The 24,361-nt window shown below is 38.7% G+C and overlaps 1 protein-coding gene across 1 annotated transcript in view; it reads left to right on the top strand.

The window, feature by feature from the left end:
- Nucleotides 1-24,361, top strand: part of dock8 (dedicator of cytokinesis 8) — a 77,027-nt gene that overhangs the window by 452 nt on the left and 52,214 nt on the right. The window contains exons 2-5 of the mRNA XM_084728709.1: nucleotides 13,163-13,262; nucleotides 20,242-20,417; nucleotides 21,564-21,635; nucleotides 22,208-22,316. Of these exons, the coding sequence (XP_084584835.1) occupies nucleotides 13,163-13,262; nucleotides 20,242-20,417; nucleotides 21,564-21,635; nucleotides 22,208-22,316 (457 nt within the window). The remainder of the gene's footprint in view (nucleotides 1-13,162; nucleotides 13,263-20,241; nucleotides 20,418-21,563; nucleotides 21,636-22,207; nucleotides 22,317-24,361) is intronic.

Genomic DNA, 24,361 nt, shown 5'->3' with positions numbered 1-24,361 from the left:
AGTTTCTTCATTATTTACGCAAAGTAGGGGAGACTTGGGGCAATTGTAACAAGTGTTACTGGCTGTAATTCCTCTACTGTTGGTAGTTACTGGACCTGTAACCAATAACTTTTCTCAAAGAAATTACAATTACTGGGGATGCAACAATGCAACAAACTCATTGTACGATAATACCACTTTAAAAAGTCCACAATAAGATATTTGTCACTTTGCTAAAAAACAAAGAAAAATAACAACTTGGAAAAAACGTTCTTTAGTAAAGAATAAATCTGATCTATACAGCACATACACCAGATTTATCTACCACAGATAAATACAAATTTGACAGTTGTCGCATAAATAATGTAGCTACATCAAAGTAATATAGCTAATACTAAGAATATAACTATTAAAGTAATCTGGCTTAGTTATGTGTTTGTATTACTAAGAGAATTAAAAGCAGACATTTAAATGTAATGCAAGAGTTACTTTCCCTGATAACTAATTATTTTTTATAATGCAGTGGGTTTATATCACTGTTTTTTTCACCACTGTTACAGTTACAAACCTTGACTTCTAATTTAAATTTTATAATATAGTCTTGTCCTTATCAGTGAAAATAAATCAATTGTATTATTAATTCATATACATATATATGTATATGTATCTCATCTCAAAAGATGACAACTGTATTTTAAGTAATCTGTAAAGGAAAATGTAAAAACTGTTATGTAATAGTGGTAGTTGTGTGATCAGTCATGAATCCATTATTAATTACACAATCTAACACTGAAGTGGAGAATCGATGCTGAACCTTCTACTCTGAGTTGACAAATCTGTATTTTATCAGTGTCACTTCCTGGTAGGGAAGGATGTGGATGCTGATTCTATATCGAGTGTTTCTAATATGATCTTTTCCTGTGGTGCGTAAGCTCTGATCGGCCCATAAAGCATGCTTTAAATGAGGAGGGATGTGGTCACAGTTCCTGCTCTGACACTGGCCAGGTGCGGAGGAAGTATGTACATGGAAGTCTATTGTGTACCATGCCCCCTCTGTAGTGCAACTCATTAAAACAAATACACTAATACTTCCTGTCATTAGCAGCACAGAGTGATGAAGCTTCTCCAGGTCAAGCTCAGTCGCTTGTTGCACATTTTGTATGTGATATTACAGCAGTTTAACAGTGGTGCACTTGAGTTCACTCACATTGTGGAAGTGGATAAGGGCAGAGTGGATGCAGGGATTAGTTCTCATCAAACTTAGGATGACGAGGAAGCAAATTGTTTACTCTAACTTTTGTTTTTATGGTCCGCAATCAGCGCTGTTTTAATCCCCCTTGATCCTCTTTTTTTTAAAGCACTCTTAACTAAAAAACTGTTTCCTTGCTTCTGCAGCTTTTACAAGCTCTCACAAGTGTACCATCTAAAACTTTGTAACTAGGATGAAAATGTAAGATTAATGCTTTAAATTTATGTTCTTACATAAGTGATTTTAATGATGCAGCTGTGCAGAATGTTCCCAAAAGAGGTTTAAAGTAAGTTTCTTTCATCATTGATTGATCTGCTTGTTGTTATCTTGATCAAATCATTCAATCATTAAATGCCAGAATACAGTGAAAAATGCCAAGCACGTTTCCCCAGTGCTCAAGATGATGTTTTCATTTACTCAAATACTATAGTTAAGAACAAATTCAAGGTACCTGTGCTTAACTTATTTCCATTTTATGTAACACCATACCTCTACTTCATGACACACAGAGGCAAATACTGTACTTTTTACTTTACCTCTCTTGTCTGATAGCTTTAGCAACTAGTTACTTTTCAGGTTACATTTTTTATACCATTCCTGCCCAATGAAAACCATTTATCTCTCTCTTTTACAAATGTGGTGATTTTTATATTGTTGTGATAAACTGAAGGATGTTCCTTTAGGGACTGAGGAAAGTGGTTCTCACAGGACAGCAACACTACAAACATATGATGATCTTATAGAGTATGATGCATTGCTGTCAATTACTTAACAATACATAAAGTAGGTAAAATGAGTTCAACTTTAAACAATTACAGCAGTAAAATGCAACATACACATGAATGCAGCAGTGATATTAATCCCCAAACATCTTATACAGTAATAGTAAAACACTGAGAGGGACTTCTTCAACCACTGTGCAGCAAATCCTCATATTTGAAATGCTAAAAATCAGCGTATGTTTGGAATTTCTGCTCGAAAATGAATTTAAACAATGATCAAAATAGCTGTTGATTAATGTGTGTTGATCCATTAATCGTTTCAGCTCTAGTCCAAAGTATCCTATTGGTTTTCATAAGTGTGAAATCCTTAATCCAGCACCACAGTGAGTGCACAAAACCCTTGTTTTTCAACAGCCAGGAGAAATCCTGGATACTTGCTGTGTTGTGCTGAGCACAGCTGAGCTCAGCTGCTGAGGGATGTGAGGGATCTGGGGTCACAGCCTGAATCCATGAGCCAGCAGAGAGGCTGCTTAGAAGATGCTGTGCTGTAGCAAAGAAACCATGGTGTTGTGGAGTATGTGGCTGGAAAGTGTTAAACAGCACAGCCAGTAAGTGATGATGCAAGAGACACAATCTGCATTCACTGACTGTGATTTCTCAAGATGTTGTGAGTTTTACTGATGAAACTTTACTGTTTATAATATGAAGTCATTTTTATATTGACTCTCAGCAACCTTGAATGAATATAATGCAATATAATAATATAATATATAATAGTTTTGTTACGTTATGAATAGCACTTAGCATATAATACAGAATAATGTAAAGACCTCATGGAAATGGACTCAGAGGTGGATAATTTTATTATGATAGTGGACAGTAGAATGGTGACAGGAAAAGAGGCGAGAGAAATGAGTGATGATATGCAACAAAGCTCCCTTCATCTTAAACATCTACTGGCTGCTAGGTTGCACCAGAACCTGTAATTCAAAGAACAACATGCTGTAACATTTGGCATAATTTTTGAGTGCATTGCAGGGCTTAACACTAACTTTTAAAAGTGTTTGCTAGGCTACCAGATACCAGCTTTTGGTTGCTGAAACTGAAATTATTGGTGTCATTTCTATTCACCTTATGGTTTGAGCAATTAATATATTATGCAGTTATATGTCAGCTTAATAATGAATGTTTAAAAGTTCTGTTACAGTAACCAGTGGTTCAGTAGGATGTGCTACCTAATCTGATGTGTCATGTATCAAAGTAGAGAATGGGCCCTATCTTACACCCTGTGCAATGCCGTTCTACTGGTGTTGCAGGTGGATTTGCTATCTTACACCAGCGCAGTTGCCATTTTTGACATGTCTGCAAGATAGCAAATGCACTTGCGCCTGGTCTGTGCAGTCATGGGCAGGAGGTCTAAAAATGGCTTGGTGCATTGGAGTAAAAATCCCTTGCCCTGTACACTGGCTAAAATATGGTCGAAGCTCAAAGTTTGTAGCGCAATCGGTTTGTCTTCATGAGATAGCACCTGCCATGTTTGGCTGAGGCAAACACACATCACCACAAACACAAAGCACCTTCATTTATGTTAAGCCTTTTTCCCACACAGGAGTGTGAATTAGTGAAGTGTTATTATATTTATAAAGCCCAATAAATCTTAACAGACCCGCAAAGCATGCGCAGGATGGGATCACAGCTGTCAGATCGTCTTTAACAGGCTGCAGCAGCTGAAGTGTTGTTGTAGTGTTGCTCTGATGCTGGGTGGATAATCTGTGCATAATTTGGTGCATGGGTTGACACTGTTCCTCAATCCAGCTCAGTTGGATTGAGGTCCAGTTTCACGGCCAGTCTCTCCTCTCTCCCGCTCCTCACAGCCAGCGGAGCTGCATAATAATGATGATGATAACAATGATTATAAAATATAACATAATTTCAAGGTGCTTCAGTGTAAAACATAACCAGTTGTGTATCTGCATCACATTTACGGTTCATGTATTGTAACCTGCTTTGGAGACGTCCTGATGTCTTCATGTATTGTGCGCTTTCAGGCTTTTACTTCTCAAAGCAGGAGATCTGTCGCTTAAAAATCTTTTCTCTTTGTTTCTTCCTGGTAAGTCTGCCGTCATGCTGACACCGCTTGTGCTCCTGGCGCACCTCCTTCTTAAGGGTGATGAGAGCCGACTTTCTGATTTGTTTATTGCATGCTCAGCCTAAACTCGCCTGTGAATTAATCAAGGTACTTGGGCACACCTATGCTGGCGCAATGGGCAGGACAGGTCAGGGAACCCCTGTGCCTCTGGCGCAAGCTGGTGAAGGTGTATTTGGACACACTTTGAATAAATTAAATCCACTGCACCTCGCACTTTCCACTTGTGCTTTAGATCAGCATAAGAAAGGGCCCAATATGTTGTACATGCTTTGCAATATAATTTTCTGTCTACCTCAAAGATTCTGAAAAGCAATATTTGAGTATGACAAATGCAACAAATTTTGAAAAAGTATTTATTTTAAGGCAAAAAATTGGTTGCCAGTTTCTAAAAATGGTTGTCAATGGCTACCTGGCAACCATTATTATCGGACCTTGCACTGGTCAAACAAACAGCAAAATAATGTAGTCCATGAAAAATAATAATCGCAACAAAAGCTTGACACAAAGAAGCTACTTCAACAAAGAGGAACAGTGGTCACAAATTGAAACTGAAGTTTGTGGTAAGCCACGTCGCAGGCTGGAAAACCTGTTAATTACCACGCAAACTGATACATCCCATGTATATAGAGGTGTTTGTGAGACAGTTTGTAGTTAAATAATTCATGTTCTTTTAGCCACCCCTATATAATCTATATGTGGTCATGTGCTGTACCTCCCTTTATCTCTGTGTCAGGATGGCGTGAAGGAAATCCTGCACACTGTGGACACTGTGACGCTCTCGTGGTTTCACTTCACTTTTTGTTCATGGCAGTTTTAAATCAGGAAACGTGTGTTTCTTTGTAGGCACATAAAGAAGTGGAGTGGAAAAGAAGTGTGACAGTATGTCAGTCAAAAATACAAAATGCTAATATAATAAGTCTACTAGAGCTGCGTTGATTAGTTGTCAACTATTACATTAATCAATACCTGTTTTGGTATTTGATTGATCAGTGTGAGACACATGAGGATGAGGATGTCTTTGGGTTTTGGAAACACTGATCAAAATTTTTCACAATTTTCTGAGATTTTATAGACCAAAAGACTCATTTATTAATTGTGAAAATAATTGACAGAATAAGTAATGTAAATAATCATTAGTTGCAACTCTAAAGTGTGACACAGTGTTCAGTTATGGTTAGTAGACTGAAGGTATCTGAGCGCTTAATATTCTGCTGTTGGACATGATGTTTCTTACTAGCATATGGTGACAGGTGTGAGGACAGCTGTGGACGTGGGGCCTCTGTCGCTCTCTACTCTTAAGTGGCGGGAGGATCGGATTGAGTTGCATCTGATTTCCTCTGGGCCCTGCTTAATGACATCTGTTAACCCTCGTGACTGTTGGTGGGCCGTTGACTGATGGGTTGGGCAGAGTGTCAAAAAAAAAGGACACGCAGCTTCCCAAAACTTCATCTGATAAATGACTCGCCCTGTGGTTAAAGCATTCAAACTGAGTTAGAAAGTTATGTTTGAAGTTTTTCTTTGGTCACTTTTCTTGCCCTGAGCCATGTGTGACCTCAGTATTGCCAAATGACTGCTGTGTTTGTGCGTGCCTCCCTCCGACAGGAAGCTGAGCCGTGATGGTGCTGATAGCAGTAAGACCCATTAAGTCTGGAGACATATGATAGTATGAGACACACAGTGGGGGCATCCCTTTGGTCTTCTTCCCCCCCTCTTGTCATGTACACCACACCACTCTGTTTTCCTGTGTTTCTTCTTGGTTCAGATGAGAGAGAAAAGACTTATGGGGGAAGGTTTTTAAGGCTATAACATATAAGCTAAAGGAGCCACCCACCTCTGCTGGATTGATCTGATAATAATGATGATAATAAGGATAATTGTAGACTGTTTGGCTGTGCAGCATGGTGGGTGGGAGTCATGTCATGAGGACTAAATACAGATAATCATGAGTGAAATTATAGATTTGGCTATGTTGGGGGATGTATTAATCAGAGCTGTGAGAAGCGGTGAAACTGCAGTTTTAGAGCCGGACTCAGTCTGAGGAATGCTTGGCCAATGATTCCACAAATGCTGACAGGAACACACCATATGCACACACAGCAAGTGCAGGCCTGCTGTAGACAGCATGACGTAGCAAGAAGGGGCTGATCTCTTTCTATGGAGAGGAGATAATAAGAGACTTTTACTCTGGAGTCCACAATGAGATTTCTTACCTTGGGTGTGTGAGTCCTCCTGAGACCTTTCACAAATCACCCAGCTTGTGTGCAGGAACATATTTTGGCTTGAAATAGTAAAAAATGCATGTATGATTTCAAAGCTGAGTCTCATTTCATGCCCACAAAAATCTGAGTGAAAATAAACATTTACAGTTATTAGAAAACCTGGTTCAGAATACAGCTCATTTTGCAGTTTAGACCATTTTTCAAGACTATGTGGACATATCATGTTTTGATAAATTTTGATTTGTCTCAGTTGTACTGGCATGGAGGCTAAGAAGTATACTGCTGTGGGAGGGAGAAGCAACAATCAATGATAATCTGTAAAATAATCTTATATGTTTTTTTGTTTTTTTTTTGAAGATAGACAGGAATTGTCTTTGAATAAGGGAAATTTTCTTTCATCTAACTGACACAGTGTGACAGTGGACACAAAGGTAGTGTTTATGGCAGTATTATAACTATCAGTCCATGAAGGATCACTAATATAATCCAGTGTTTTACAGCTGATAACAATCAAGTTTTGTTAATCTAACATGTTTTTTCTATCCCCCAAATCCTTTTGTTGTCTAGTGATGTATGAACTAATGAAACAAGTAATATTCAAAATGTCTGGTGATTAATGATTAATTATTATATTAATCAGTGCTATGACACAACTAGGGGTGGGAATCTTTGGGCACCTGCCGATTCGATTACGATTACGATTCAGGGGCTACGATTCGATTATAAAACGATTATTGATGCATCTTTATGTATATTGATGCACTTTTTCACAAACACATTTCTTTTTGTCTCACTGAATAAGCATTCGTCACTTGCAGTTTTTAAAAACAGCGCATTTGTAATAAGAATTCATTTCGATTATATTTTATTAAACTATTGGAAATATGTGCAAACTGGAAAGTACCAACAGTAGCCACTAGTAGCCGCAGCAACAGCAGCCTGCCGTCTCCCCGACTCCTCCGTCGGGTGGAATCGAGTTACGGCTTCTCATGTTTGTTGTGTTGCCAAAGTATTTTATTTTAGCTCGACACAGCTTACATATAACGTGGCTCTTGTCCAGTTCGCTTCCGCCGTCGACGTTGTAGAAGCCGAAGTGTTTCCACACGGCTGCTTTTAAATTAGAAGGAGCTGTTCGGACCTCATGGCGAGGTGGCTGCCGGTCGGCCATGTTTGTTTTCCGCTGTGCGCGTGTCGCTCCAGGTGCGCGTCCCAAAGTGTCCCGGCGATGACGCGTACCGCGCTTCTTAGTTCCACATTATTTAGAAGGTTCTGTATCACTTTAATTAACAGATTTAAATAATCGAAATTTGGACGTTTGTGAATCGATTCAGATTCGTCCACGTCCGAATCGCGATGCATCTAAGAATCGGAAATTTCCCCCACCCCTAGACACAACATAGTAATGCTTTAGCTGCTGTAATTGATTTGCATGATATGATTTATGATATATTTTCAACTCTTTTACGAACAAACAACGGGATAACTGTGCCAAAAGCGCGCTGAGTCTTGATGTGTTGTAACAGAGTGCCTGATCCGTCATCAGCCCTGATCCATAGCTGCAGTTTGCTGTCAGTTGTAATTCTGGCTCCACGTTGACTCCCTGGCAGCAGCTGTTTTAAAGAGTACCATCCTCATCAGTGTTGATTACCTCTTCTAATTATATCTCAGGAGAAAAGACAAAAAGGAAGCTGGTAATTGTTGTCATAATAAGGCAGGAGATTGATTTCTTTAAAGGGACAGTTCACATATTTCTCCTCTTACCTGTTGTCCTGTTTATTTATTTATTTATATTTATTTATCTAGATTACTTTGGTGTGAGTTGCAGAGTTTTGGAGATATCAGCTGTAGACACGTCTGCCCTCTCTTGAATATAATGGAACTAGATGGCACATGTAGGAACTGCTTTCTTTATACCGAAAGCCAACAATATCACTATGTAGAAGAAAGAATTCATCTATGAGACAAGAGGCTCCTACTTGTGACAGCACAGGCTGTAAACATTAATAACCCATTCACCTCTCTTCTGAGAGTAGATACACACTTCTTTCTAAATGTTGTTATGGTTGGTGGCTTGGTGGCGGTGGAAAATACTTCCTACATGAAACTGTGTCCAGGTCATGATTTCTGAAAAGAGACATTGCTGTTGAGTTTTTAGTAACTAAGTTAGTAACTCACAACAAAACTAAATGGATAAATAACACTGGTAAGAGGAAAAATGTGGGTTTTTGATTTGGTTGTGAACTGTCCCTTTAATGGCAATTAAAATGTTGAAATGCTCAAAGAGGGAGTGTCCTTTTTGTGGTTTAGCTTGATCTCAAAACCTTGAAGCTTGTTATACACAGTGACAATCATGTTTACATGCACACACTAAGTCAGGTTACTCAGAGATATCAGGTCACACAGGAAATCACACATGTTCTCTGCAAACTTCCATAACAGCAGTTTTTACAGATTAGATCTGTATTAGAACTCAATGGTGTTACTATGTTATACTAAACTCTTCCTATTTGGTCTTCTTGACCTTTTACCACCTCTCAGTTAACAGCATTGCAGATATTGTCAAATATTTGAACCCTTAAAAGTGCTGTCTCTGGGTTGACCCATTGCAAGAATTCTAACTGTATTTAGTCTAAATGGTTTCACCAAAAGGTCATTATCAACACATTGCCTTATACTATAGTTTAGTTTTCATTCCCAATTTATATGCCAATTATTTTCATGATTAATCGATTAGTTGTTTATTCTGTGAAATGTCATAAAATTGTGAAAAATGCTCATCATAAGCTCCCAGAGCCCAAAGAGACATCTTCAAATGACTTCTCTTGTCCAACCAACAGTCCAAGACAAAAAGATTCTTCATTTACTATCATAAATGACAAAGGAAAGCAGCAAATCTTTGCATTTTAGAAGCTGGAATCAGCAAGTGTTGGCATTTTTGCTTGAGTAATCAGTGAAGACTCTTTAAGAGTTGTCATGACCACTGAACACTATCTTCCCCCGTGTAATTTTCAATATGGACCAACATCTTACCCTGGGAAAAATATTAGTCTTTAAACATTTGAAGGTTTTTAACAGAAACATTGTGTCTGATCTTTATTGCTACCGCCATGTTTCTGTGCCTCCCAAAACTCACTCATGTCACCTATTGTCATCCCCACGTGTGTCAGTCATGTGCAGAAATAATACATTTATTCCAACCAGAGAGAAACGATCTGATTGAACATGGGGTTTACATGAGGCACTTTGTTTCTGATTGGTCTGTTAATCTGATTATTTAGGATCCATGGATATCTGATTTTGCTGCAAGTCAGATTTCAGACAGGGCAATAAAGACTGAACTGAGTTCTTGAATGAGTAGTTGAATGAGAATGAGTTTTTATAGCTTTGGTACTTTTGACAGATACTTCAGGTAATAAATATTGCATCATTTTAAACATGTATTATTGAAGTATCAATACTTTCGACAACCTTACTTTATACTTGGGTTATTATGACACAAGTTGCTTCTGCTATCATTTCACCAAAATTACCAAAATCCATAGCCCTGCTATTTGTCTTCCTGACCAGAGCAGCTTTGGTTTTATTTAACAAAGGATGCCAAGACATTGGGCCTGTTAAAGAGAATGACAGATGCTGTCTGCTGTGACAAGCTGTTTGTGTACTAGTGGTAAAATAATGTCTACTTGGCTCTGCTGGCAAGAGCTGATTACTGTTTTACTTGCTTGGTCTTTTTATAGACAGGAGGCCCTGAATGTGTGTCAGTGTGTGCAAGTAAGCACTATAACCACATGTGCATGCATATGAGAATGTGTGTGTATGTCATTGTTAATTTATAGTATATACAGTTTATATTCTGTAATAGTATGGGTTGTATGCATGAGCTTTGTCTCTCCAGTGGCAATGAAATATATAGAGGGAGGGTCCATATTAGTGGTGGAGTGGTAATGGGCTCAGTCTGCACTCGGGGTAGGGCATGTTTCTTCAGAAGTTAACTTACGAGGTTTTACAAGGTTTAAATTGCCTTGGGTACAGACTTAATACAACCAACAGACAATCTATCCTCAGGCATGAAAAGACAGTCTTGTTTTGCCTAGATTTTTTTCTTTCATTTTTTTGGTCAGAATAGAACCGTCTGTAAGTTACAGTGCCATAACCATGTCATGACAGCTGTCATGAATCTGAAGGAGTCTATGAGTGCTTTTGACTGTTGTCATTTGGTCAGTTAAGTCATTTTTTATGCAAAGGTGACATTGTTTGAGATTCCTTTGTTATGGCAACTTGAGATTAATAAACCCAATAATGTATTTGTTATGACAACTTGACATTAACCAAGACAACATAACTTGTCAGTGTCTTTGTTGTGACAGTTTGGCATGATCAAACTTTAAAGAAACTACTTAGCTTTTTTTTCCGCTATTTTCTGACATTTTATAGATGTTGCAGCCCTAGATTAAACATAACAATTAACTTTAGACTTTGTTGTTATTTGGTAACTGATAATAATTAAAACACTTTGTACAGGGGCAAGAAAAATTAACTTTGCGCAATTAGATTTGCGACCCACTTTCCCACCTAGGCAAGTAGAAAAAAACACTAATGTTGAACCCTGGAGGACACTATCAAGGTGATTTAGCTCACAGAGGTACCGGTTCTTCTGCACTGGCTATAATCTAGTTTAAGCAGCAGTATATAACATCAGAGTCACATGCATCTCAGCAGTAGCCCCATTGCGCTGCCATTCACATTTCAAAGTGAGACGTGCTTACACGAATCTGACCAAAGAGGAGATGTCAGAAGCAAAAGTCATCACTCTGGCCTCCTCTCCAGATGCCTGGTGAGGTGGAGCTGTGAGAAGTGTCATTCCTTTAAGCTTTCTTGAGCTTTAGTTTGTTACCTGCAGCTCCTTTAAGCTCCACAGGCTTATGTGATTTGCCTCTTTGCATTGAATGGAGTAACTCTGTACATTCCTTATAGACATTTGTAGTGTTAAAAGTGGGCGTGTGAAGAGACTTTAAGCTGTTGATGTGTAGTTGTAAGGTGGGATGTGTAAACAAGATCCTTCAATTGCCAATACCCATGTGCTGTTGTGAAAGACGCAAATATACTGCTCTGATAAACCTGGTTAACAGCCAGCAGTGGATGAATATGGTTGTAATGAGCAGCCTCCTGGTATGAGTGTTTGGATAGTATCTTTATAATTATTGTATTGCTTATAGTCGACTTCCTAAGTGTCTCTAAAGCTTGGTGGCTCGCACCAAAACAGACAGTCTACAGTTAAGAGGGAAAAAGTGTATTTTTGATTTTGGGGTGAACTGTCTCTTTAAGAGTGACTTTTGCAGGTAGAATTACATAACAGATAGGTTGTAAAAGTTGCTAATGTGACCAAGTGTACCTGTTTGTGCTGCTCATTAAGGAAATCCATATGTTGCTTTTGGCTGTTTTGCAGCTATGTATTTCTATAGTGTACATTGTTGCATTGTTGTCTTTATTTCTAAAATGACAGTGGAGCAGCTATTTGTGTAGATAAAATAGTGCTGCACTGCTGGACTTTGCTCTTTGTGTAAATTTGTATACTGTGTTTGTATACTCCCATGTGATTTAACCTTCCCTGGCATTCAGTTATTGTATTGACTCAGCATGTTATGTGATCGACAGGAGAGGCGGGAAAGTGTTATATACATCTCATCTTGTATTCTTTGTTATCACCCTTTGAATTGAATTGCAAACTATCAAAAATGCACGAGTGGACATGAAATATTAACCAGCTTTTATTCTTGAAAAGCAAACAGAAACATTGGTGATTCAGTGTTGCTGCAGAACATTCATGATATCATTTTTTCAGATGTTTGCATGAAGCTGTCTCACAAATTTTACATGCTTCATGACTCTACAGCCTCAGTGGTTTTGACATGCTGGCATTCCTCCATGGCACTGACTGGTGTTTATGGGTTTGTGGTAGTAATTAGTAACCGGGCTGTCTTAACAATGGCTTTAGGGACTTAATGAACCCATGAGATTGACCACAGGGGAAGCAGTTGGGAATGTGACCCATTTACTCAAGTCCTTGCCCTCTAACTCTGCTCTGTGTGGTAATGTTGCAATAAACTGTTTCTGACTCTGACACGTGCAAAAATACAAATATCAGCAATTTTAAACGGAAAATTAAATACATACTCACGTTCATACACACAAAACTGGCCTTTCGTCATTGAAGTGCAGAGAATAAAGCAGTTATTGTGTCGTCCTTGTTGGTGCTCAAATGATACGGTAGATTAATTACAAAGAGCTAGACAGTGCATTAGCTCAGCGCTGCATAGAGATGAACTGCGGGCAGCGAATTGGGACACAGGCTTTGTTGTTGTCATTCTGTGTTTTCCCTTTTTTTGGAGTGGGCTACAGGCAAACACACACATACACACCATCCCCATCTACCCAATATATTTGAATACTACTCCATTCTTATGTCATGTTGATTTCCTGCTCAATGTGACCCTTAAATCAGGACACCATATTTATTCTGCTGCCTGTATGGCTGCCAGCATGACAAAGCCTTTACACAGCCAGCCAGCAGAGATGTGCTTCTATACAGAGCGAACAATGGTTTGAATGAAATCACCATGGCTGACCAATTCAAACTAATGCGAGTAGGAACAATGGTGGAATTGCTGTTGCATTTCACATTAGGATACACACTGTGCATGTTGGTGGAAATGTACAAAATTCTGGTTTTACACGAGGTCGTAGATGTTTTTCATGCCTGTTTCTATACAAATGTTAACCATCAAATAGCCCACACATGTTCAAAACCTTATGAATTTGTATGTGTTTCCATGTTTTGTTCCAGGCACTCCTCTGCAGAGATCAGACGACACTTCAGTGGGAACTATGGCTTTCAACATAGCCGAACCAACTCCAACGCTTCGGCCTCAGTATACCTCACTGTGGTGAGTTCCCTTTTATAAAAAGATAACTTTGCTTGTGGAGTTTAGTCATTTAGTCATCCAGCAGGTATTTGTCACATTATCCAGGATATGTGTCTCTGTTTGATTCACGGCTGTCTAGAAAAAAGGGTTACTGGCTATTAGCATTTGAGCTAGCATGTGCCAGTAGCTGCAGGCAGGTTTCAGAAAGGAATGTAAGCAATATGAGCCTTTTTTATTTAAATCAATTTTGCAAATTCCTTTTTATGTACTCTACATTGCTGCTTAACTAACTGTCTGACTTGTTGAGTGGGTTTAAAGGTGCTGTATGTAACATTAACTGCTACTGGAAGGAAAAAAGTTATGGAGAGATTTAGCTTTAGCTTTTTATGAGTTAAGCTATTGTACTCTGCCCCTGTGGCATCTGTGCAAACAAACAACATGCAAGTCACCTATTTTCGCTTTCAGTAAAGCACTAAGCAGGACTGTCCTTTATTGTTTGTGATTGCGATAGTACCCTTAGCCGTCTGATGAAGACTTTGAGAGCTTTAAGTGACACTACACCTAAATTATCATTCTACACTGATGATCTACTACTGAATTTCAAATATCTTAGAGCAGTTTAGGAAATATTCCAGATGCAAACTTAATAACCAAATTTGCATTGGTCCAATTTAAATGGGCAGAGGGTGGGTTTAAATATTTAAGAAACTTCATAACAACATCCACAACTGCCTCACTCACCTGAAAAAACTGACTTCCAACTCAAGGCAAGGGAGCAGGCAGATCAATTCTCACAAAAAAGGGTCTTTATCGCTGCACCACATGTCCGTAACATAGTTGTATTCAGCCTCTAAAGCTTGATACCTTGGTATACTCACTATATACGTATCTGTATCACTTTAAGGTTATTGGTACTGGTATTGGTATTGTAATTTTTAAAATGATTCCCAGCCCTAGCCTTATGGTGATTCTGTGGGGACCCACTATCTCAAATACAGAAGGGATTTAAATTGCAATGTCAGTGTCAGTGTTATGGTACAGAGTCAGCAAATGCACACTCCATGTACTAACATGCACACGGGGCCAGACCAGCTATCAAAACAAAGAACGGAGAATCTTGGATTACAACACATGCAGAGGGAGTATGACTTTATTCTCTGCTCAGGACACTGAAATGTAGTGAGGCTATATTTTACCTTTAAAAAGATAACCAGACTAAAAATGAATGTTGTTTATATAATGTTACCTCACTTTACTAGTGATGTGGTTGCATGCTAGCTGTGTAGAAATTCATACAGTGAGAAGAGGGTCAGTGGTGTGTTTTCCTCTAATGCTGCACTCACTCAGATTTAGTGTTAGTGCTTACACCACCGAAGGCTATAAGCATATCTTCTTCACATCCTCTTTACTGTCATTAGTGCTGAGGATGCCTGACTCAGTGTGACGTCTCGTCATGAAGATTATGAATTCTGCTACAACATAAGTTACTGCTTTCGCAAAAACAGCTGTCTGTATCTCTGCAAAAGAGGAAGAATCTTTTTTCCTCTTACAATGGATGGGTTTAGAACTTAGTCATGGTTTAATGTGCTTTTGTTAAAAACCGGGCTGACACGGCTCGTTCTCTGATTTAACAGGGTTTGGAAAACTTTAGTATCCCTCAGTTTCTGCAGGGAATTGAACGACAAGTTGTTTTCTTGCCTCTTTAGTTGAAGCCTAGCAGACAGTTAGAGTGACTCCTGCTCTCTAAAGCAAGCAGACAGAATGATGCACAGTATAATCCTTTGCAGGGATTTGTTCCCACTACACTCTTAGTCTCTGTGTGGTACCCTCTGAACCTCTGTCTCTGCCTCCCAGATTCGTGTATTTCTCTTTCAGTCTTCCTGCTTTTTTTCTATTTCTGTCTTTCCCTCACATTTCTTCGCTCTGTGTCGCCCTACATCTCCCTCATTTAAAGTTTTCTAAAGCTCTTAGGCGCTAAGTCTCCTGACATATCTGAGTGCATGACTAACTGAGCTGAAGCCCTTTGATACTTTCCCAGTGATGATCCTTGAGCTCGTCAGCTGACAGGGTTTGAGGAGGAGTGCCTGGACCATCCATCCCCTCCCGAGCTTGTTGAATGCTACACGGTTAATCTGTAACCTGCTTGGGAAATGGGTCAGCGCCTTGGCTACTGACAGGCGCTGGACGGGGGCCTGCTTACCTTGCAGCTTACACGGGCAAATCTTTAATATGGCCGGATTTGGGATGCGGGAAAGGGGTTTTAATACTATAATCTCCAGGATGATAGTTTCCCATTATTCAGCAGTGGTGTCTAGCACTGGGATGAGGGAGGGATGTTTGTTGAGAAGAGGCAGGGATGTTTGTTGCTGCAGTTGTGACGTGGATCACTTTGTTGATTATCATAACTCACCCTCTCTTACTCTGCTGCTATTTTTAGTACCTAAACACGAGGAATGTCAACTGATCAGTGTTGTTTGTTTTTGGTTTAATACACTAATTGAGAGATTAAGAGGAAAAGCCGCATGTGTTTTTGTGTGTGCTCCCTGTGTGTGTGTGTGTGTGTGTGTGTGTGTGTGTGTGTGTGTGTGTGTGTGTGTGTGTGTGTGTGTGTGCATGCGCATGTGCACGTGCACGCATACACTCAAAAATCATCACAAATCTTTTTCTCTCAAGTTGATGCACAAACCCAGTTCCAAATAAAGAGGTTGTGTAAAACAGAAATAAAAACAGAATGCTATGTTCAATGAACTTATACTTTAACATTCAATTTTTAAGTTGAATGATTAAAATGATTTACAGTGTACCACCTTACACTTAAAATTAACAAAGCAGTTTCATATATTGTCCTTATGCTGATGCTGGAATAAAGAAACTCCAACAGGAGCAGCTACAGCTGTGCGTTTTTTGTGCGAAAATAAACTTTTTAAAATTGACTGAATGTAAAAGGAGATCATATTTGCTTGTAATGTTTGTCAGTGTGACTCAAGAGCTGTTGGTTCAACTTAATATCCTAAGTATCTTAATATCTTATTGAATATATTTTCTCAGGGACAGTTGAATTATTATGAAGTTTATTTGACTATAATAATGTATATGTTTTGAATCATTACAAAATTATCTCAACTTGTCTTTTCAAATTCAGTCAACCTAAAATTTTAAGGCAGCCAGACACTAAGTTTTTAAGTTAGAACAGGTAGTTTATTTTTACAGTGTAAGCAGCATGCATGTGTGCGTGCATGTGTCTGTGTGTGTGTGTGTGTGTGTGTGTGTGTGTGTGTGTGTGTGTGTGAGACTTCTGTTCCTGTCTGTTGAAACACCAGTTGATGGAGGGACGCCTTGGTGATGTCACTTCCTTTAAATGTCTTGCGGTTTCTCCCCTTCAACTTTAAGCTGCACAACAGCAAACACTCAAAACTGCTGTCAAAACAGTGTGTGGGTTCAAGTAGTCAGACTCAATTTAAACATTCATTCAGACTGGCTATAATCACCTGTTCCACTTTTTTGTAATGCTGATTGTTTCCTCTCAGACCTGCTGTTGTTCTTAGCTTCTAGGAATATGAGGATCAATATAAAGAGGATCTGTGCTCTACGTTGTGGCTTAGTTTCAACAAAAAGCACTCAGCGTCAGTAGGTGCACACTGTAGGTTCCCGTATCCGGAGTGCGCCATTTTGTACACTTCCTTTTTATGGTGCAGTTTTCAGTTTTCAGCCGGGTAAGTCTCTAATATCCATATGAGCATAGCTGTCCTTAAGTGAGGCTTTAGAGTGAGATAATTGGTAAGCTTGATTGTCTTAAATATTGTGATTCAGTCAAATGGGGCTGTATTTTGTAAGAGTATTGTTTGTCATAATTTCTTTACATGTCTGCTTTCCGTTCCTGCTGAGTTTTGCTAATGCAACTAGAGGACAATGATGCTAGTAGATGCTTTTTTTAATGGATAAATGCTGGTTAAATAAGGGTCCAGATGTTATTTATATTATAGTTACTGGCTTTAGATACTGATGATTTTATCAAAAAAGTTTATTTCATTTGTTTGTTGTTGCATTTGTCTGTATCAAATTTTGTGGGTTGCAAACTAAAATGCTTCCTGCAAGTAAACAAAGACTCCATTCTCCATAAATAGTTGCAGAGGGGTCACCTTTATAATCACCAATGAGTGAGCTGATTGAAAGTCTGTCTGGCTGTTGATTTGGCAAGGAGAGGTGGTTTCTTGCTCATGACTCCACAGAGCAGCAGGCGCTGATCAGAGGCATGCATAGATTTGCATTCATTTGTTTTTGTTAGGCTTCACACTAAACAAGAAAAAGAGGCCATGGTACAGTGATTGTTTGAACTTTGAGGCAGAGAGCCAGAGAAATGGCCATATGGAAAGGGCTGCCACTATGGAGACACTCCCCTATAGACAGGAGGAGTTTAAGATTTAATCTATACTGTAGATACTGAAGGTGTGTCACACAATATTAATAATGAAGATGTTCTCTCTGGCTGTGTGTAGTCTTTTTAAAACATAAATGCTAACCCATGTGGTTCAATTTGCTCTTAAGCTCAGCAGAGAAAAAATATCCCTTAGTGTGGACTGATGTGCAAAAACATGTCTGAAGGCAAATGGAATTTGCTCTGCTGCTTTTAAAAGTTGAGTGCAGCAGTGACTCACCTGGTTGCTGCAGTTATCGCTACCTCTTCTGTGTGCACGTTATCGGTTTATGTGGCTGCCACTGACTGGTTTGACTCTGCATTTTTCTTTCTTCTCTCTCTGTCTCCTGTACACACACTGTCTCTCGCATCCAGTCTATCGCACACTTTGTCATGCAAATGAACCCTATGGGGGAAGGTGTGCCCAATTAAAAGTTTTGATATTGTCTTTGGATAATGCTAAGGTGGATTTTCTCTCTTAGCACTGTGCATTGTATGTGTTGAGAGACTCTGAAAAGCAGGGGTGGAGAACAAAATGATGGATCAGGCTTCAGTGATATATATACACATTTATGACACAAACCCTAAAAACACAAGATAAAGGCATCATATGTCATCCGTCTTGTCGTGCTTGTTGAGTGTTCACCAGAAAATCCTTCACCTGATTTATAGACACTGAAAGGTGAAAGTGAAAGGTGTCCTGTTGTTGTTATGATGTTGTTACGATGATCAAGAGGTCATTTTTCCTGTCTAACTGCCAGGCCACACTGGCCCTTTTGTGTGCTTAGAAGGTATGCACGGCTCAGGTATCAGAATCTGTATCAGGAAAGATAAAATGGTATGAGAATACTTCTACCGAGAGATTAGTTTTCTTTCATTAATGATTGTTTAGGAAATCTTTCAGTATAACACTGGGGTGTGAGTTTACTTCCAAGCTTTTGCCTCCATCGGCCGCAGCCTGCAGACTATAATCAGATTGGAGGTCTGCCTACTTTGCTGCCACTCTTCACAGAAACACCTGCTCCATGCAGGTTCCTCTTTTACAACCATAGCCAGCCGGGCACCACAAAGGGACCTGTGTTATCTCATCAGTTGTGCTTTTTTCCCCCCTGCGAGCTCTTTCTAATGATGAAAAGCGTGTCTATTCTTCTCCTTTAAGTGCCAGAGGGAATTTGTTTCATTGTGTGCACTGATGATTTGAACAATATGTACTGATTCAAAGACCCAAATGAAAATTTCAGCCCATTTGCACTGTACATAAAAGTGATTACAGCTTTGCCTTTGATCTGTCGTAGCTCTGGAGTGCAGGCTGATAGAGTTTCTGTCTAAAAATAAGTTCCTAGAAAAAGGAAAAAAATGCCTGGCTGTCTGATACAGGCCAGTTTGTTCTAGTTTCTATTTATGTATGTGCTCCAATCTTTTGTTCCCTGTCAGGTATGAGCTGTTAGAAAATAGTCATGACTCAACATGTTTGGTCCCACCTCCCTTCCCAGCTTTTCTTTTCCCTCAGTACTCCTCTCTGCACTGTTTGGACTGTAAAAACTTATCAATCACCCTCTAGCTTTTTCCATATGACTAATGTATTGATAACACTTTATATTACAATACCTTTGAGAAGGGTTAGTTAATAGTTACTAAGGCCCTTCTAACATTCTTATTAACATTAATATTTGTTAATTATGCTATTTAAGTGACGATGATAGGATAATAAACAATTTATTGTGAGAGTATAAGACATTTATGAGCACTTATAAGAAACTTGTTTACAGTGTATACACTGCTTAGGAACATTAATAAAAGCTTTATGGGTTTCTTATGATTGTTTATAAAACATTTATTGAGTTTCATTAATTTATGTCATTGTTAAACCTTTATTAAGATTTTGCTGTTACCTTATTAAGATTTTAACATACTTTATTATGCATTTATTAGCATTTAACTGTGCTCTTATTAGCAGTTAATTATGCATTTAAAGTGTGAAAAATGCTTATTCAAGTAAATAAATCCTTTATTACGCACCTATTAAGAACCTTAAACTGCATTTCAGCCAATATTACAAGCAACACCCCTGTCAGCTTGAGACTGTTCAGGAATTATTGTATAACAGTATAACATATGAAAGCTAGCAAACACACGTTATATCAGTGGTACATGTGATTTAATATACGGACCTAATTTCCCATCATGCTTGTTGAGTAGTTTTTTGTGTTTGCCATGTTATGTTGCAAAATGCAAATCTTGCTTTTGTTAGTGTTTGTGGCTGTGGACATGGTTTGTTTATGTTGGTAATTGTCATTTTTGTGTTGTTTATAGCTTTAACTATTGAGGTCAGCTGTATTTTGCATATTTTTGAATGCTTGTCTCTTGTGTTGCAAGTCATTTAGGGACTGTTGTCACTTGGCGCTAATCCTGGCTTTCATTCCATGCTTCTTGCCACAATGTGTTAATTTATTTTCTTCTCCACAACCATCTCGAGACCCCCTTATTGGCCCTGACCCCCAGATTGAGAACCACTGACTTAAGCAGATGTTACTTCTTCACCTTTGGTGCTGCGTGTCCTAATTCCATCTCTCCTTTGTTCTGCAGCCTCAGTCGTATGAAGCTGTGGAGCCGTTGGACCTGGAGGAGTTCCTGATGTCACAATTAAGAAGTGGAGACACAACCCTGATGCAGGAACTGGGCGACTTCCCTGACGATGACCTGAAGGTGGAGCAGGTGGAGAAGGAGTGTCGGACTGTTCGACATTCTGTCCCTGAGGATGGGTGGGTCACAGGATGTCTGACATTAATTTCAGAAAAATCCACACACTCTGACTAAAAAAAAATCTTCTTAATTTTAAGTTGGCAAGATGTTCAGAACTGTTCTGTTAAAAAAAGTCAAGAAAAGATGTAAAAGAGGGAAGAATAATTGCAGGAGATGTTTCACCCCATTTTCATCACCTTGCTGTTAGTTCAAACAACAGTCTTCAAGTATTCAGCTATTGAACCCTCATTCTGGAAAGTTTTTTTGCACATTTCTTTTACTTAGAATAAAAGTTTCACACAATTATATCTCATCTCCACCTATCTTTACAAGTCCTTGTTGCAAAGTCTTATACTGTATTTGAAATCTAAGTTAACTTCTTGACAGAAAGAGGAGCAGAAATACAATATAAGACTCTTAATAGGAGTAAAGAAATAGCGCAGACTGTTTTATCAATAGAAGAATCTATATAGAGAAATTCAAAACAGACCGAAAATAATATCAGAAGCATAGATAAAAGCTAGTCGAATAAAATAGTTGAATTAGGTATATTATTAGGTTTATTGCTGGAAAGGCTACACGATTAAGGAATTTACCTTGGTGAATTTGGTGCTTACAATAAACACAGAAGGTAGGAAAATGTAAAGATAAAGAAGCACAAATAGAAAATGGAAAATTGATAGTCACACATGGAAAAATATAATGAAAATGATAAAAAAAATATGCACAATATGTTCTCTACAATTTTATGCTGGTATATGCAAAGTATTCATCAGAGAATGTGCAAAAGTTCATACGGTATAAGAATATTTGAAATGTGCAAAATACTAAGCTGATAAAAGATTTTGGCCAAAAACTATTATTTTATTTAGTTATTCATCAGGTGTAGGTAGTTAAAAGAAGTTTCTGGGGTTTATAGATATTAGGAGAATATATTCAGAATAGTTAGAATAGTACAACTGCTTCAGTGTTGTCAGTGTAAAATTATTCTGTAAACTCATGTTATCTCAGTTTATTCAGAGCATTCACTCGTCCCGCACCTTGACCATGAATTACAGTTTAAGATAGAAGAGGAATGTGGATTTCAGGCTTTGAATGTTTGCATGCATGTCTGCGTGAGAATATGCGCACACAGCTTTTCATCCTCTTCGTCCCTCTCTTTGTAGAGTGGAGTTGGATCCACATGTGAGAGACTGCGTGAAGAGTTACACCCAGCCATGGCTCGTGGTCTCTAGAAGGTAAATTGTCTCCTACAGAAACACAACAGTTGCAGTCAGAGTGTTCAGGGCTGAGACATACAGAAAATACCTTGACAGATACCTTTTAAAATGACGGAACTGAATCTGTTTTCAGAGTTTGCAAAAAAAAAAGAATTCAAAAACTGGATGTTTTAGTGTAGAGATAATACCTCATAGGATGTTTGTTGGTGTGCAGGATACTCTCTCTATATATCGAGGCTGCAGTATTTGAACCATAGATTCCAGAAATAACTCCCTGACCGCCTGTGCAATAGGTGCCAATAGTCTGAGAAGTTGCACGTATCTCTCTCAGGAAACAAGAGGCCTGAGAGAGTCTGTTAAACATTATACACACTAGGATACGTTGTAGTGTTCGCTCTGTTTCTCCCACCCACACCCATATACAATACACACACACACACACACACTGTTGCGTAAGGCTTCTGTTTTTGTTGTTATCTAGTTTGATTAGAGGTGCAGAGGTGTATCAGTGGTGACCATGTATGTTTCTTTGATGTGTGTGTGTCCCTGTCTGGGTCTTTGACCCGGTGTGTATGTTTGTGTGTATGAAGGTGCCAGGGAGATGGCTGGAGTGCATATTCGGAGCAAGCAGGCCTGCACAAACTCCTTCGGAAACAGACCTTTGAGTCCGATGTCCAGCCAGAGAACCCACAGAAGCCAGTAAGAAACACGAACAGCTAACCATGCATTTATAGTAACACACACAGCTGTCGTCTAAGATAAACAAATCATCAATCCTTACTAACATCTTCATTCAAACCTGATTCTTTCAAATTATGGACATTAATTTGGTTTCATAAGTTTTACTCAGCCTGTGTCTTAACCAACAAGTTACTCAATAAGCATTGAGTAACGATGCTTACTGAGTACAGACCAGATCAAGAGTACATCATGTAAGCCTTCTTCAGAGCCAGTGTTGCTACACTGGAACAATTCTTTCCTTCTTCACTCAGTCCTGTCCTTTCAGTTCCCCTCCACTCAAATTATTTTTCTTCTTGGTCCTCGAACCGCTAGACAGCAGGTGTTTAAACATCTGTTTTCCTGCAGCTTAACTTATATTTAAATATTCTGGATTTTTAATGAAGGACAAGAGTAGACGCCATTTCAAAGGTTTTAACAAGATAACTGAAGTTGTTTTTGTGATGCAAATTATAGAGCAATTTATATACATGTTAAAGTATATCTGGGAATATTTAATAGTTGTCTTAATGTTATTCTGTCAGTCTGCTATTGTGCATCAGCACTGTTTTATGTGATCTAATTCTACTTGTTCTTGTTATTGAAACAGTTAGGGTTTTTGACGAGAGCTGTTTTCTCATATGAACTTTGAACAATGTCTTGAGAATCACATCTGGACGTTATCTTGAGTTGCTCTTTCACACATGTGGCACACAGTGTGTATCAGACACTTCTCACCAACTGGAAGTACTACATTTGGTTTAGGCATGCAGGAGCCAGGACAGGACAAGGCTACTCACTCATTCAGTTTTTGCATTCGTATCAGTACTACATGTATTTGAATGTATCGACAGCAGTATACAGGAAAGCAGAAAACTGTGAAGCAGCTATACTCCATGCACCCTCAACATGTTATCAACATGCCTACTTACTCCCTGTGAATTCTCCAGACAATGACCTGCTCTGTTCACACATAGGCTCAGTCAGACAAAACACAGACACATGATTCAGACATTTGCGTCCTCACATACAGTCGTCCGGTCAGGAGTGTTCAGGGTTGCAGTGCATGTGTGACAGAGACTCAGGTCTCTTGGTTAGGTGTTATTGAAGTAATGTGTAGCAGAGTGCAGCATACCTATTTCTTTTAACTTGTCCTGTACCTCATATTCTTAACTCATACTGTACTTCACTATTCCTGTATTATTTGTACCTTACATTTGTATAGTTGTCGTATTTGTATATAATACAGAATAATACAGAAAGATTAGTAGCCTGGCTCTATCCATTGTTCAAAAACACACCCTCCAGCACCTATAAAAATCACAGATTGACATGTTTTATCTTGTTTAATTTGCACAGAAACAGAAATGTGCAGTAAAAATCACTGTTTTAGCTGTATGGGGAGTTAAATGTTGTAAGTAACTTTGCCATGTGAGGTTGCCAGACAACGCACAGACACGCTGCACAAAAGGGCTGGCCAGACTGATGAACTGTTGTTCCTCGAGTAATAGTCACACTACAGTATGGAAACCATCTCTGTTTGTATACAGATTTCACAAACAAGATACAGTGTGTTGTCAATCCTGGTAGCCTAGGTAGACAAAGTGCATATCACATAACTGAAATGTCCACACTTCAGGTCATGGCTGGGGGATCTTTGTTGCTTTTCGTCTCTCTCTCTCTCTCCCTGCCTTTCTTGTTCTATGTTCTTGCTTTTCAGTTTGGGATCAATAAAGCACATTCTACCTATTCACTCTTGTGTTACAGCAGCGAGTTATCCAGGCATCACATGGGAACAGTAAATATACATACACACAAACGTGAGAAATATACAGTATATCAATAGAAAAATAAACAAAACAAAATAACGAAATAAAATAAAACATTAGTATACTTTATAGATATTCTTAAGATATATATCTATTTTTATAGTGCACACAATGTAAAGAATATACTAGAACATATATATACATATATATACCAGACACACTATGACTATACTAAAATATGAAATATAAACATGCTAT

This window comes from Lutjanus erythropterus, chromosome 10 (genome assembly GCF_056507025.1).
Source record: "Lutjanus erythropterus isolate fLutEry1 chromosome 10, fLutEry1.hap2, whole genome shotgun sequence".
NCBI lineage: Eukaryota > Metazoa > Chordata > Actinopteri > Lutjaniformes > Lutjanidae > Lutjanus > Lutjanus erythropterus.
Note: the sequence above shows the minus strand (reverse complement) of the source record. Positions and strands in the feature narration are given on the sequence as shown.